The 14369-nt window shown below is 27.4% G+C and overlaps 1 protein-coding gene across 6 annotated transcripts in view; it reads left to right on the top strand.

Moving 5' to 3' along the window:
• The window catches only part of LOC145186061 (alpha-mannosidase 2C1-like), a 26797-nt gene that overhangs the window by 4263 nt on the left and 8165 nt on the right, over window positions 1-14369 (top strand). For 3 of the 6 annotated variants that reach the window (XM_090096833.1, XM_090096834.1, XM_090096832.1), the window contains exons 11-33: window positions 148-258; window positions 449-541; window positions 1001-1117; window positions 1297-1334; window positions 1468-1525; window positions 3007-3098; window positions 3294-3344; window positions 4236-4359; window positions 4566-4647; window positions 6668-6777; window positions 7673-7703; window positions 7956-8011; window positions 8163-8393; window positions 8551-8657; window positions 8781-8879; window positions 9022-9088; window positions 9382-9468; window positions 9659-9802; window positions 9919-10028; window positions 10099-10178; window positions 10285-10359; window positions 10554-10621; window positions 10754-10857. In XM_090096833.1, coding sequence (XP_089952959.1) covers window positions 148-258; window positions 449-541; window positions 1001-1117; window positions 1297-1334; window positions 1468-1525; window positions 3007-3098; window positions 3294-3344; window positions 4236-4359; window positions 4566-4647; window positions 6668-6777; window positions 7673-7703; window positions 7956-8011; window positions 8163-8393; window positions 8551-8657; window positions 8781-8879; window positions 9022-9088; window positions 9382-9468; window positions 9659-9802; window positions 9919-10028; window positions 10099-10178; window positions 10285-10359; window positions 10554-10621; window positions 10754-10857 — 2135 coding nt within the window. The remainder of the gene's footprint in view (window positions 1-147; window positions 259-448; window positions 542-1000; window positions 1118-1296; window positions 1335-1467; window positions 1526-3006; window positions 3099-3293; window positions 3345-4235; window positions 4360-4565; window positions 4648-6667; window positions 6778-7672; window positions 7704-7955; window positions 8012-8162; window positions 8394-8550; window positions 8658-8780; window positions 8880-9021; window positions 9089-9381; window positions 9469-9658; window positions 9803-9918; window positions 10029-10098; window positions 10179-10284; window positions 10360-10553; window positions 10622-10753; window positions 10858-14369) is intronic. The other 3 variants (XR_016455315.1, XR_016455314.1, XM_090096835.1) reach the window with 2 other exon arrangements.

Genomic DNA, 14369 nt, shown 5'->3' with positions numbered 1-14369 from the left:
TAGCGTAGTAATCTTTATTTATTAACTGCAATAAAAAATTACTAGAATAGATAAGGCCTTGCCACAACTATTTGTAAATCATATTAATTTACATGTAAATTCAAAAAAGGATTAGTCGTTTGTTTTCAAATTTTGAATGATTTTTAGGCTGCTCAGTTTGAGTGGGTGAAGAATAATTATCCACCTCTTTATGAAGATATCAAGTATCATGCTGGTACTAAACAATTTTTCCCTACAGGTGGAACATGGGTGGAAATGGTAATTTAATGATTTTCTAAAATAAATATTATAAATAGTTTATGGTACATCAATTCTTTTTGAAATTTTCTCCTTTTGCAAAGATTTTTGAAAAGAAATTAGTGTAATGTTATTTAAACATTTGAATTTAATATATTTTATGGTTTGTTAAATTATGTTAATTTATGTTATATATGTTAAATAAATTTAGGATGGAAACTTGCCAAGTGGTGAATCATTCATTAGACAATTTTTATATGGGCAGAAATTTTTTAAAAAAGAATTTGGAGGCTACTGTGATACTGTAATTAGTTTTTAAAATTTCACAAATGTTTTTTCTTTTAGTCTTTAGTTTCCTTTCTTTTTTCACACTGAAAAGTTTTTGTTGTTGTATAGTTATCGTTGTTGTTGGAAAATTGTTGTCATTTAGTTTGATTATAAGTTTAGTTAAAGTTTACTACATTTTGTCTTCACATTCATGATCTTATGTTGTCCCAATGTGCTTAAAAATGTAAAGCTTTAAATGAACTCATAAAAAAGATAAATAGTATTTTTGGTATTAACAAATTTGTTAATATGTTTTAATCTATTGTTATTCCTGTTTGTTTAATCTATGACAATGCTAAAAAAATTACTTAGTTTTTAATAAACAAAAATATAATTGTTGTTCTTAATTTCTTAAAGCATTAAGAGATTTGTTAATTTATTTGTTAAGTATTCAACAAGATTGTTTCTCTTTTCAATTTGCACTTTATTGCTTTAGTTTTGGCTTCCAGATACATTTGGTTATTCAGCACAGTTACCACAAATCATTAAGCAAGCTGGAATAAAAAACTTTCTTACTCAGAAATTGAGCTGGAACCTGATTAACAAGTTTCCTGTAAGTTTATTACTTTTGTTAATTTGCAATAATGCAAGTATAAATTCTGTCAATTCAGTTCCTTACCAAATTTCTAGTATCTAAAAAAAAAATTAGTTGCATTTATTTACTTTAAAACCATGTTAAATCTTATTTTGTAAGTTTTAATTTATCAGGAATAAAATAATTTACATATTTAGCATAGTTCTTTTATATGGCAAGGAATTGATGGATCAAAGTAAGTTTTAGTTATTATTGATAACTTTGTTGTTTTTTTTTGTTTATTTTTTTTTAAAGAAAATTTAGTTCAGTTTACTGTTTTTAAAATTCTTATGAGTTGTTAATGCTTTTCACCTTTAAAATATTTTAAGATGTCTTACACACTTTCCTCCTGCCGATACTTATGAGTCATCAGCTTCTTTTAAAGATGTAAGTTTGTCTCAATTATTATTCTCTTAAACTCTTAAAACTCTTAAAATGCTTTTAGTCTTTATAATATTTATTAGGTTTAATTTAAGGAAATTTTCAAATCCAGAATATGTAACCCTATATACATGAGGTTATGGTTAGGATTAAATGATTATTATTCAAATAACAAATGCATTTGAATGACAATTAAGTTTGCACTTGGGTTGCATTTGGAAAGTAGTTTTTAAGACTACACTCATTTAAATTTTTTTGAAGGCTGCATTCATTCAAGTTTTGTTTGAGTGATTTGTATTTAGATAACTTCTCTTATTCTATTCAAAGCTCTTTTCGCTTCTAGTAGTTGATCAAAATGATGATGTCTTATAAGTTCTCTCTTTTAAGAGCTAAAAAAAGTTTTTTTTACATTACTGATGCATGGAACCTTTTGGCTATGATATTGGTGTTCTATCAGAATTCATGCCTAAACGTTTGTCATGGTACTAAGTTTGATCTAAAGGGGAGGTAAAAAGAAACATTTTTGAATCAACCAACGTATAACAAGTTTAACTAGTTAATGAAAAGCTCTTGCAGGGCAATCCTTATTGCAGTAAAAGTAAAAGTATATTGTATACCTGAGCAACCAGTTTTTTTAATCACAACATGTGTCAATTGAAAACTACATAATGAATTTCCTCTAAACTTTAGAAAAGAAGTTGACTTTTAAGGCCTTTGCCGGCCACATAATATGGCTGTTGTACTCTCACTCAAAAGGTTTCATTCTTGTGACCTAGAAACAAGGAGTTTATGTTTTTAGGATCAAAAAATTTGTGTTATAAGCTTTTGTTCAACCCCTACAAATGTTTGAATGACTTAAATAAATAAACTACTGCCTTTTACTGTGCTGTAAAGAGTTGTTCAGAATCAAGGAGGGATAAGAATGAGTTTTCCTAATACCCACAATTGATTATGGGATGGTTAGTAAAGTAAGGGGATATGACAAATGATTAGCATGATTGTAAGGGAGAAGATGGTGTCAATAGTCAATTATAAAGTGATTATTTGAACAGTTCCTAAGCGATCACCAGAAAATCCTCTCTAATTTATGGATATAAAACAAAAGTCTTTTCATGTTGGCAGTTTAAGAAAGATATTTGTCTAGTTAAGATGTTAATAAGTTCTCCAGTAATACTAAATTATATTTATTAACTTAGTAATAAAGTCCTAAATATGATTTTTTTATTTAATTATTTTTTTAAGAGAATAGATTTCTAAAATAGTAAATATTTTATTTGTAATAAATTTTGCTATTATTGTTGTTAATATTATCACCATTACTATTATTCTCTTTTATCAACTTTTTAATCTTTTTTTAAGAAGTCAAAATTTAAGTTGGTTTATTGGATTTGATATAAATTTATTTGTTTAAATAAATAAAAAAAAAACAAACAAAAAAAAACGATTTTTTCTCTAAAAATTACACAATTATAAAGTTTTAATTATAGATTTTAAAATCCATGACTCAAAACAAAGATCAAGGAGTTGTTCATGATGCTATGTTGCTGTATGGTTTTGGGGATGGAGGTGGTGGGCCTACGTAAGAACAATAAAGAATAAATTTTGTAACTTTTTTAAAGTCTGATAAAACTGTTAATAAAGTTATTGTGAAATTTGTTGCATAATTTTATTTTAATATTAATTTCTTGATGACAGTGCAAGTTCATTGCCAGCACCAAACCATGAAATTAAAAATCAAATAGTATAAATTTTTTTTTTTTTTGTATACTTTTAGGGAAGATATGATTGAAAATATCGAAAGAATGAAAAACTTCAGTCAACCACGGTAATTTTTTCTTTTGCTACATGGATACAGTCCATCAAAAGATTTTTTATAACAGTTACTTACAAGTTTATTTTTATAACTAATACAATTAAAACTAATACAATTAAATTATCATTTACATCAAAAGTTATAACATTGATAAATGAAAAGTGTCATTGTTCAAAGTTTAAAGAAAATCACCATTAATCAGAAGTTGATTTAAATTAAATTAAAAAGATTGCAGTTACAACACATATATTGCATCTAATTTGTTAATTATTGAGATTTTTCTTGAACTTTTTAGTACGCATTTCATAAAACTATAAATTAATTTATTTATATAACTTAAGATATGAAGATTATTATAGTCTTTATACTTTAAATTATATAAATTTGAAGAACAGTTTGAAATGTTCAGTACATATTTCTTGGGAGGGTAAAAGTTGTGTATTGTTTCAAATAATTTACATGCTGAAAGTCTTTTGGGAATATTATGCATCACTAAAATATTCCAAAGACAATATTCTGATATTTATCTACTTTATCAAATATTCTGTATAAAACCTGTATTAAGCCATGATCACCATGCTCATTAATATTTTGCTTCTTAATTGAAAAGCTTAGTATTTAACTGGAAGATCATGCCTATTAGTTTGGATAAAAAGTTGATAACATTAATTTTAACTGTTTATAATTTATATTGGTATTTAATGGTAAATAATTTATGAGTGAAAATTACTCATTATTCACCTACTTCCCTTAATTATACTTTAGACCCAATTATTTACCATTTGGCTCTTTTATTTATTTAGTTCCCACATTTTAAATTATATAAATACAAAACTTCATAAAAGGTTTCATAATATTAAATAATAACAATCTTCTGTTTTATTTTTTAAATGTTGCTCATAGAGTTATTAACTCTAACCCTGCAACATTCTTTGAGCATCTAGAAAAGTGTCACAATAATCTCCAAACATGGGTGGGGGAATTATATTTGGAGCTCCATCAAGGAACTTTTACAACACAAGCATTAGTAAGCTTTAATTGTTTTTTAATGTGTTTTCAAATCACCAATTATTTCCTAGGGTGAAAATATTTCATTTATTTTTTACATTTAAATTTGAAAAAGTTTTTAAATAGACTTTGTGTTTAACTTAAAGAAATTGAAATTGAATTCATAAGTTGTTTTTATGAAGTTTTATGTTGTATACATTATATTTAATTGTCTTTAATCTTAAGGTTAAAAAAAAGAACAGACAATGTGAAGTCCTTTTACATAACTTGGAGTTTTTGCAGGTTTGGGCAAATCTGAAACACTCACGTAAATAAATTTCTTTGAGTTTTGTTAATAGCTACAAGCTTTATTTTTTTACTAATTGTGGTGCTAAGTTAATTGAAACAAATATCAAAGGATTTAATTTGTCTAAGTTTTACTTTTTATTCTTTGTTAAGAAAAAGTGGTGTGGAAAATTTGTAGAGTAAAAGCAGGTCTAGTTGAGCAGTTTTCAATTAAATTGAATTATTTTTTTCAGAAAAAGATTTTTGTATATTTTTGTATATGGATTTGTTAAGAAACATTACAAGAAGGGCTCTACAAGAAGAGATAAATTCTATTTTACAATTTTATTTATTTTTTAAGTTACAAGCATTTAAAGTAAAAAAAAAAAAATGTTCAATTATACATTGACTATGTTTTTAAGTAAATGTGTTAACTAGCCATACAATTAAGGTTATACAATTAATGTGTATAAAAAAATTAAATAGATTAATTAATACAGTTAACTAAAAAAGATGAAGGGGTAAAGTAAAAATTATCAGTCTCTACATTTTTTAATACAAAAGAACTCATTGCCAAGTATATATTTCTTTTGCAAGCATGCAAAGCACACCCAGCTTTGATATTTTAAATTTTTGCATGTAAACCATTGGTCATTTTCATTTGTTATATTTTCATTCCAACATTTTGAACACTTCTTGCATTTTCTTTATTTTGTTTAAATCTCCAATGTATGTTGCGTTTTTATTGCACCATTGAAGACAATTATGTCAAAATTCCAGACATTAGATACAGAGTATTCATTGATGTTTACTTCAAGAAAATGTGTCTTGCATATATTGAAATATTTATGTTATCTCCAATACAAGAAATAGTTCTCTTGCTAAAAATATGTTTCCAACATCTGATGAAAGTATAGCACCAAGCTTTGCCTGGTTTACCGTTCATAAATAAATTAGTTTGTTTCATGTGTTGCAAACAACTAGCAATATGCTTAAGTAATTGTTTGTGGGTTCTTTCGAAACCCCGATTAGCAAGTTTAACAAGCATTTCAATTAAGGTTAATTTAGTAAAAGTATTTAAAATGGTGACTATGCCAGTACTAATAGAGCTTGCAGGGTTTTTCATTTTAAATAATAAATTTGTCTTTGAAATACCATATATAAATGATGCTTTGTATATTGATAAGTTACCATATTTTATTTGTGCAATTGCGTCATTTAGTTACTTGTCAGTGTAATTCCTTATTTTTTTGTTTGCCATTATGTGCATCTTTCTTTATTAACTGAGATAGAGTAATTTAAGTTATCAATGACTCGTATTTATAGAAGGACTAGATGCATAATTAAGTTTTTTTAAATTGTGTGAGATAATTACTTAAGTATATAAAATAGATAATTAGTATGTTCAATTAAAATCTTTTTATTTCAGTTTTTTTTCATAACTTTCTTCTGGAACTAGAAAATTTAATTCTGAAAAAAGGATCATCTTCTGCAGAATTCTTACTACAAAACTACATTTTATGTTTACAGCTGAAGTTTTTTGTTTGCGAAACTGGGAAATCAGATAGTGAATAAAATTTAAAGGAATTTACTCATAGTAAATCATTTTAGCTCATGTTAAAATTTTTAAAATAAAAACCAAATAGTTTTATACCGTATGATAAAGTAAAAGTTTACAATAATGTAAAAAAAAAAAAAATTTCAAAAGGTTTTTCCCTTTAAAAGATAATTCATAAAAACTAAAAATACAAAAGCTGTGCAATTTTATGTTGTTGAATTTTTTACCCTGTTTTACTCGAGTCTATAAATGAATAATACTTCCAGAGAAACTCTTAAAAGCTAATTTGCTATTTATCAAAACTTAAGTGGAGGAAGCTCTAAACATATCTTACCCCTATTTACAACTTGTAGGGTATAATCAGTATTAATAGACATAAGACAAAGATCATAAGATTTTAAGCACCATTTCCTAAATTACTTTAAAGGAGAAATTAACAAAAGATCTGAATTTCTTTCTTTTAACTATCTTAACGCAATAAAATATTAAAAATTTTTTACTTTAGATAAAATCAACACTTGCTTGGCAAATATGACTGAAACTTTAAATAAGTGTTGGAAGAATGTGTTGTTAAATCAATTCCATGATGTTTTACCAGGGACTTCCATAGGATGCGTATGTTTATTTGTGAATATTTAAAGTTTTGCGTGCAGCCTGGTTTTGTTTTGTAGCAGGAGCATGAAAAATCTATTCACCTATAATTTAAAGTTTTGCGTGCAGCCTGGTTTTGTTTTGTAGCAGGAGCATGAAAAATCTATTCACTTATAATTTAAAGTTTTGCGTGCAGCCTGGTTTTGTTTTGTAGCAGGAGCATGAAAAATCTATTTACCTATAATTTAAAGTTTTGCATGCAGCCTGGTTTTGTTTTGTAGCAGGAGCATGAAAAATCTATTTACCTATAATTTAATAATCAAAGAAATTTTTAGATTGAAGTGCAGATACTAAAAACATTTCGTATACTAATATTATAAGTTTTTATTGTTATTCACCTCTTCAGTGTATCTTTGAGTTCATGTAAGTCTAATGTGTAAAAATGTACATTTAACATATCCAGTTTAATGAATTTTTAAATTTTACTGGAAATCTTAAGTGTAAGAATTGAGTAAAAGTTATTTAATATTTTATTTTAAAAAATCTTTAAGTTTTTAAAATAACAGAAGAAAGTGAATGTCATATAACACAAAAGAATAAAATGATTTTTGTTTGTGGAAATATTTATTAATTATACCATTTCAAGCTGTTTGCAGCAGCAAATCATAATTATTGTTTTTTTTATCTACAAAGTTGGGTTTGTTCTATACAAACCCACTTTTGTAAAAATATTTAAGAAAAAGGTCATTTAAAAATACTAGTTTTGAGTTACCATCTGAAGAAATGAGTATTAAAAACTGAATATTACGGTACCCTTCTTAGGGTACCGTAAATACCATACATTATTAGTAAAAAATAGCATGCAAAATGTAAATGTTTCTGTTATTTTTGTATTAGTTAAATATGTTTTCAATTTCAGGTTTATGAAGACACTGAAAAACTTTATGAAGGCTAGTTTTTTTACATTTCAAAATATTTATTTACATTTTATGTTAAATTGTAGCTCTTAAATTTTTTTGCTCTAACTTTTTACTGTAAGTATTAACAAAGTATATCATTATTTGCTTTTAGACTCTAAAATTTTATTATAGCAAGTAGATATTATAAATTTATCAATGAGTGAACATATTAAAAATAGGTCTTTTGGATGCATAAGTTAATCAATAGATGCAAATTAGTTCAATCAAATATGCTTTTTTTAGTTGTTTTTTCAAGTCGCCAACTGATTCCTCAATTATTAAAGGATATTTTAATTTTGGTATGTTATTTACTTCATGTGTTTTTTATTCTTTTTTTGTTTTATTAGTATCACTTATGTTTTGTTTTACATAACCTACATGATCTTTATGATAATTGTGTTCCTGGGTGTGAGAGTTGAGTTTTTACAAATCTATTTCTACTTACTCAAGAATGAAGATAACAACAGCAAACAAAGTGGTGACAGTAAGCAACATGTAGTTATCAATTACTGTTCATGGAAACGCAAGGAGTTGGTAATATTAGAACATTCATTAAACACCACCAAAAGTCAACTTGTTCACATGTTGAAAGGAGAGAAAAAATTTGCACAACTTGTTGAAGTCCCAAGTATGGGATTGTCCAATGTTTCATTTGTTTCACAGGAGGTTACTATTGAACAGGTCAGTTATATACATGACATAAAGTATAAGAAATTTAACTCTTGTTTGTAACCATATTAATGTAATAATGGAAATAAGTTTTCAGATTCTGTTTGTTAAATGACCTGATAAATTTCTGCATATTGTTTTGCTTAAGATAATGAGTAATTATTTTAAGTGGCAAACCGATTTTGATGGAGGATTGAAGTTGAAAAATGAACACTTGGAGGTTCATTTTAATACCATTGGTCAGATGACTAAATGTATTTTATTAAAAATGCAAAGGTTTGAAAATTTTATCAGTTTTTTTTGTTATAAAAAATTAATTCAATTAGCATTATTTTTGTAAACATTAAGCATAATTATCTTTTAACAGTGAATTTAATAGCTTTAGGATTTTGCATTTAGAGAGTGTTTGACTGCCAACAGCAATTGTTTTTGTTTGTATACTGACATTCCATTATACTGGGATGCATGGGATGTCATGCCATATAACCAGGAGACAAAGTATCTGCATATGACTAGATTCCTATTATGTCATTAAAATGAAACATTGCTTCATTCTGTTTCTTTGTTATGTTTTTTGTTGGTATTCTAAAATGTATAGTTGTTAATATTGTAAAGTTATGTAAGACTTTTTTCTCTTTAGAGAAATCTTAAATCTGTGCACTAAAATAGAAATTATTGATAAAGGACCATTAAGAGCTAGCTTCCAGGTAAGAATTATCTGAGTTGTTACTATCTTTATTATGATTTAGAATTACAGTATGTCTTTTTGTAATTTTTCTTGAAGCTTATTAAATTCTAAGCACATGGTCATAGTTCTAAGCACATAGTTGAAATCACCTCTCAATTTTCACCTTAACACATTAAAAATTAAAAATTTTTTATGACTTTATAAGAGTTCATTTGCTCACAAAAGAAGAAAGATTTGAAAGAGTTTTTTTTTTTCTCTTTCTCAAAATAAAAACTAAGTTGTAAAGTTACTTTGGTCTTCATTAATTTTTAGTATAGAATTCAAATAAGTGAGAAAAGTTCACTTACTCAACTGATATCATTAGATGCTGGATCTGATTTCATACGCTTTGACACAGAGGTATTTTAAGAAATTTTTTCATGCTGCGGGTATTTTGCATAATTGTTTGCTTAGGTTCAGTGGTTTCATGTTAAAGATATTTTCTTTTATAAATTTTCTTTTATAAATAAGTCGAATATTCTAATACTCTTATAAAATATTGGTAGTGAATAAATAAAAAGAAAATGAAAAAAAATATATTTTTTTATAGGTTGAATGGCATGAGAACAGAAAATTGCTGAAAACTGAATTTTTTTTAAATGTGCATGCAAATCAAGTAACATATGAAATACAAATGGGCCATGTTCAACGTCCAACTCATTACAATACATCTTGGGATTGGGCAAAACATGAGGTGGAAGCCTTTTTTTTTGCACACACTCTGATGAAAATTGTAGATGTCTTTTCTTATGTCAGTGTAGATGTCTCTTATTTTGATTTTTTCTTTACTCTGGATTTATAAACTTTTAGGTGTGTGGTCACAAATGGGTGGATATGTCAGAGTATAATTTTGGTGCAGCTCTTCTTAATGACTGTAAATATGGTTTTTCTGCATATGGAAACAACTTACAAATGTCACTGTAAGACTTTTTTTTTCTATTGTACTTAAATCTGTTTGTTATACTTTAACTAGTAGATTGTAATGTTTAGTCTTCGTTCTTCTAAAGCACCAGATGATAAAGCTGATATGGGTCATCATGAATTTTCCTATGCATTTATGCCACACATAGGTGAAAATACTTATTCAAATTTTTCTTTTTTCCTTTTTTTTCTTTTTTTATCTCAATCCCATTAAGCATAAAAAGAATATGTAAAAATGCTTCAAATTATTTTCAGGTTGCTTTCAGGATGCAAATGTCATCAGGAGAGCTTACGAATTCAACAATCCTTTGGAGTGTGTTGCACAACAAAGTATTTATTTAATTAACCATAACAATATTCTTTAAAATACAAAGCACAGTAAGTCAGCAGTTTAAACAAATGACTTTTTTTTTTTTTTTTAAAGAGAATGAAAATGTTCTTTAACTATGCTGAGTAAATATTGTTATGAAGAAAAATGTTTATTAACTTGTTATTAAGAAATATTTTTATTAACTTTTATTTAGCTGAGATCATATCTTTATCACTGTTCTTAGTAGATAATCCAGCTGTCATACTAGAAACTGTGAAAATGGTTTGATATTTTCTTTTTCTTTCTTTATAAACGTTTTGTGTGCTTGTGAACTAGTTTTAATAGTTGTTTTGTAAATGTAAAATGTAACTCAATTAAGTGTTTATGATTTTTATTGACTGCATTCTACTTTAGTGTGAAGACAAATCTGGAGCTGTTATTTTAAGGTTTTATGAATCCTTTGGTGGGAAAGCAAAAGCTACAGTGGTTTCTTACTACCCTATGTCTAGTATATCCAGGTTTGTCAAATGATAAATATCTAATATTATAAAGAAACTTTTTTCCTCAGGAATTATTTTAACTTTATCTCAAAATCTCTTCTGAAACTTTAAATTAACTACATTTGTTAAAAACATTAAATCAAATCTACATTTTTCTCTATTTAAATCATTATAAAAAATGTTTGTTGACCTTGTGAATTATGGAACCTGATGAAGGACCAAGAAATAAAAATCATGATAAAAATTAACAACAAAAATCAAGATAAAATTAATTGTTAAATGAAAAAGTGGTTAAAGAAACAAAAGATGGTTTTTCAAATGTTAAACTCAGTTTCTATGGTAAACACTTTATTTGGTTTAAACCTTCTCAAGCACCAACAGGCAGATTTCCATGGAAACTTTTCAAATGAATTTTCAAAAAATACCATTACATTGCAACCAATCATGAAAACATTGAACTAAATTTGGAACATTTTCATTGCTCTACGTTGTTCTATCTTTGTTTATCTAAGGTTTTTAAAAATCATTTTATCAGACCCAGCTAGACATGTTCATTACTCCATTAAATACTTGATCAGCTGCTACTTTCTTTCATAGTATTCTTTTACATTTTGCTGTTCTATCCCAAAAACAAAGATAAGTTTTTTTATATTCCTATTTCGGTATCAAAACAAAGTAAAACATCTTTAAATCTACAATCATGATCCCCTCAGGAAATAACCCTTTGGGTTAGCATCTCTGATAACTCTTTGAATAGATCTAAATCACTAACCAAGTTACTTAATTTGTTAAACTAATAGTATTCCAAATCCCATTCTGTTTCATTTATTGTCATTTTTATCCTTCCATTCTTGTCCTTCCATTCTTGTCCTTCCATTCTTGTCCTTCCATTCATGTCCTTCCATTCTTGTCCTTCATATTTGTTAAACTGACTTGCCATTTCAGATATATATGGCCTAAGAAGGCTATAACCCCAACTTGATGTTTCAGAGAAACCCTTTGGAGGGAGTGATATATACACACCCCTGATATCAAACTGAGATGAAGATATTTTGTCTGAGAACAAAAAAATCAATTATTAAATTTTCATTTTATTAAATATAATCTGTAAATGACAGATTTTTATATATTGCATTTTTCACAGTATTAGTTATGTTTTTCTAAAAATGAATTCTGAAATCATCCTTTGATCTGATAATAGACACATGACATGAAATTTTTCAGTCTATAATGCATCTTTCTAATAACAATGACAAACACAAATGAATATAACATTTATGTTGTATATTTCTGTTATTTCTATTGCAATTTACAAATGTTTACTATTGTAGTCCATAACATAGAGTTGCAGCTATTTCCCATATTCAGAATAGATATTTGCTCTTTTGTATCTCTCCCAGTGAGAATGAAAGCTGTGATGCAGAGATTCAGTTGCCTGTTCACTGAACTTACCAAGAGGCTCTTTTTGTTTTTCAATGAATTGTGCAATGTTATAGAACACAACATGAACTTTGGGAGTCATACTTACCCTTTCCAAGGCTGTAAATGAGCTCTCAAATTCATTAATTATTTGGACATAGTTCTCATCAAGAGATGTTCCAAAAAAGGAAGAAACAACTTTTCCGAAATTTCTTATTGTGTCAATTATACAAAAAATTTGGTAAGCACAATTCTGTTCAGCAAGCCTTTGAAGCATATCAATGTTTTTCAGTAGTTTGTGGCAGTCATTTCCTGCAAAGTGACTTCCATGAAAAAGCTGAATTTCGATGTATAAAGATTCCTACAATTTTCCAATTTTTGTGAGTGTCACACCATGTGCATGGGTGACTATTTGCATGTGACTGCAAACCACAAAGAATGTTTGCCAATTTCAAGTCAAATGACACAACAAATGGAACATTTTCAGGACAGATCAAAATTGAAAGTTTCTTGACATTATCATAATTTTCTGGTACATCTTCAACAACTGCAACATGAAGTTGTTGTTTCACACTGCTATCTGCTGCAGTTTGGCAAGTCAAGGTCCTTTTGCTGGGTGAGCATGGAATAGGACTATTCGTATTGAGCTCTTGAATGCCTAGACTAATTTTGAAAAAGTCACCACCACCATCCAAACCCAGCTTGATGAGATGTTCTAAGTATATTTGTCTCTGTGTCAAGATCGCATTTTGAATCTATGTAAGGTTTTTACAGTGTACAACAATCTGTTGCCTTGCTTTTGTTTGATCCAGGGAAATATCAATTGCACTCTGAGAAAAATAATTGGTAAGTTGACTTCCAAGTTTCAAACTTTGCTCTATAATTTGGTTCAACAATTGGTGATTTTTTAATTTGGTTCAGAGTGGCGGCAAGTTTTTTAATGCCTGAATTAGACAACCCTGTGTTTGACTGTCCTCTGCTGTCAACTTTGGCTTAAAACCAAAAAAGATTTTTTAGCAAAAAGGACCTAGAATTGCATTGAAGTATTTTTGTAATGAATAATGGACATATTTAAAATATTAGTTGTGTTTTCTAAAACTAGGAGTTTGAAAGAATAAAAAAACTATTAAGTTACTGTCAAAAAGTAAGTTCAAAATATTCACTTGTAGTTAACAAATGCTGATAATTAAATTAGATAGTTAAATGATATGAAATATGAAAACTTCAACTAACTAATGCTGATTTCTAACAAATTCAGAAAAGTAAATATTTTTGAAAGGTTTCTTTAACTGATAGGGACTTGTTACACCTAGACCTATATTACTTCTTTTATTTCCAGTATTAAAACAAATAATTTGTTTTGAAGGAAAAATAAATGTTAGCCAAAATTAATGTTCTCTATTTTTCTCAAATCCATCTCATAAAATATTGCAAAGTAATATTAGCTCATAAAATATTTACTTAAAAGTTTACCTTGTCTAAGTGGAAGAGGTCTTCTACCTTTTGCCTATGTGACTCTGATAGTGCCATGTGGTCAACCATCTTTAGAAGTGATTACAGAAGATACAATTTGTTCACCTACTGTGGGGTCAGCTGAAGCAAGTTGGAGCATGTTTTCTCTGAAGTTATATTGAGTGCAATTGTGTATCAATCTTTTTCCAATTACTGTCAAGCAAAATGAGCATCGTCTTTCAACTTTTACAGGTTAAGATGTGTTCAACTTTTCCAAGGGGTGTTTTTTAATCAACTTTATATGGCCAATCTTCCATCATGAAAGTTAGTTTGACGCATATACTGCTTTTTAATTCTTTCAATCAGAAATAGTATAAGACTACGAGTACATTTTTTCATACAAAGCATACAAAGTCTTCCTGCAGTCATCATGTGATTTTATTGTATTTGGCAGTTTCAAACTTGTGAGTTTTGTTGTCATTTGATGTGCAAGCAAAATGAGCAACAGCAGTTCCCCAAATTTCGATAAAAACACAATTTTGAAAATTCTACTAACCACCAGAACAAAAATATTTATGTTTGATATAAATTAAAGTTCGATTTAAAAGATCTGATGGAAATTACTTATGCCATAAAAATGCATAAGTAAGAAGATGTAA

The sequence above is a fragment of the Hydra viridissima genome, unplaced genomic scaffold, assembly GCF_058129835.1.
Source record: "Hydra viridissima isolate aposymbiotic clone 2 unplaced genomic scaffold, HvirCarnegie_v1 scaffold_9, whole genome shotgun sequence".
NCBI lineage: Eukaryota > Metazoa > Cnidaria > Hydrozoa > Anthoathecata > Hydridae > Hydra > Hydra viridissima.
Note: the sequence above shows the minus strand (reverse complement) of the source record. Positions and strands in the feature narration are given on the sequence as shown.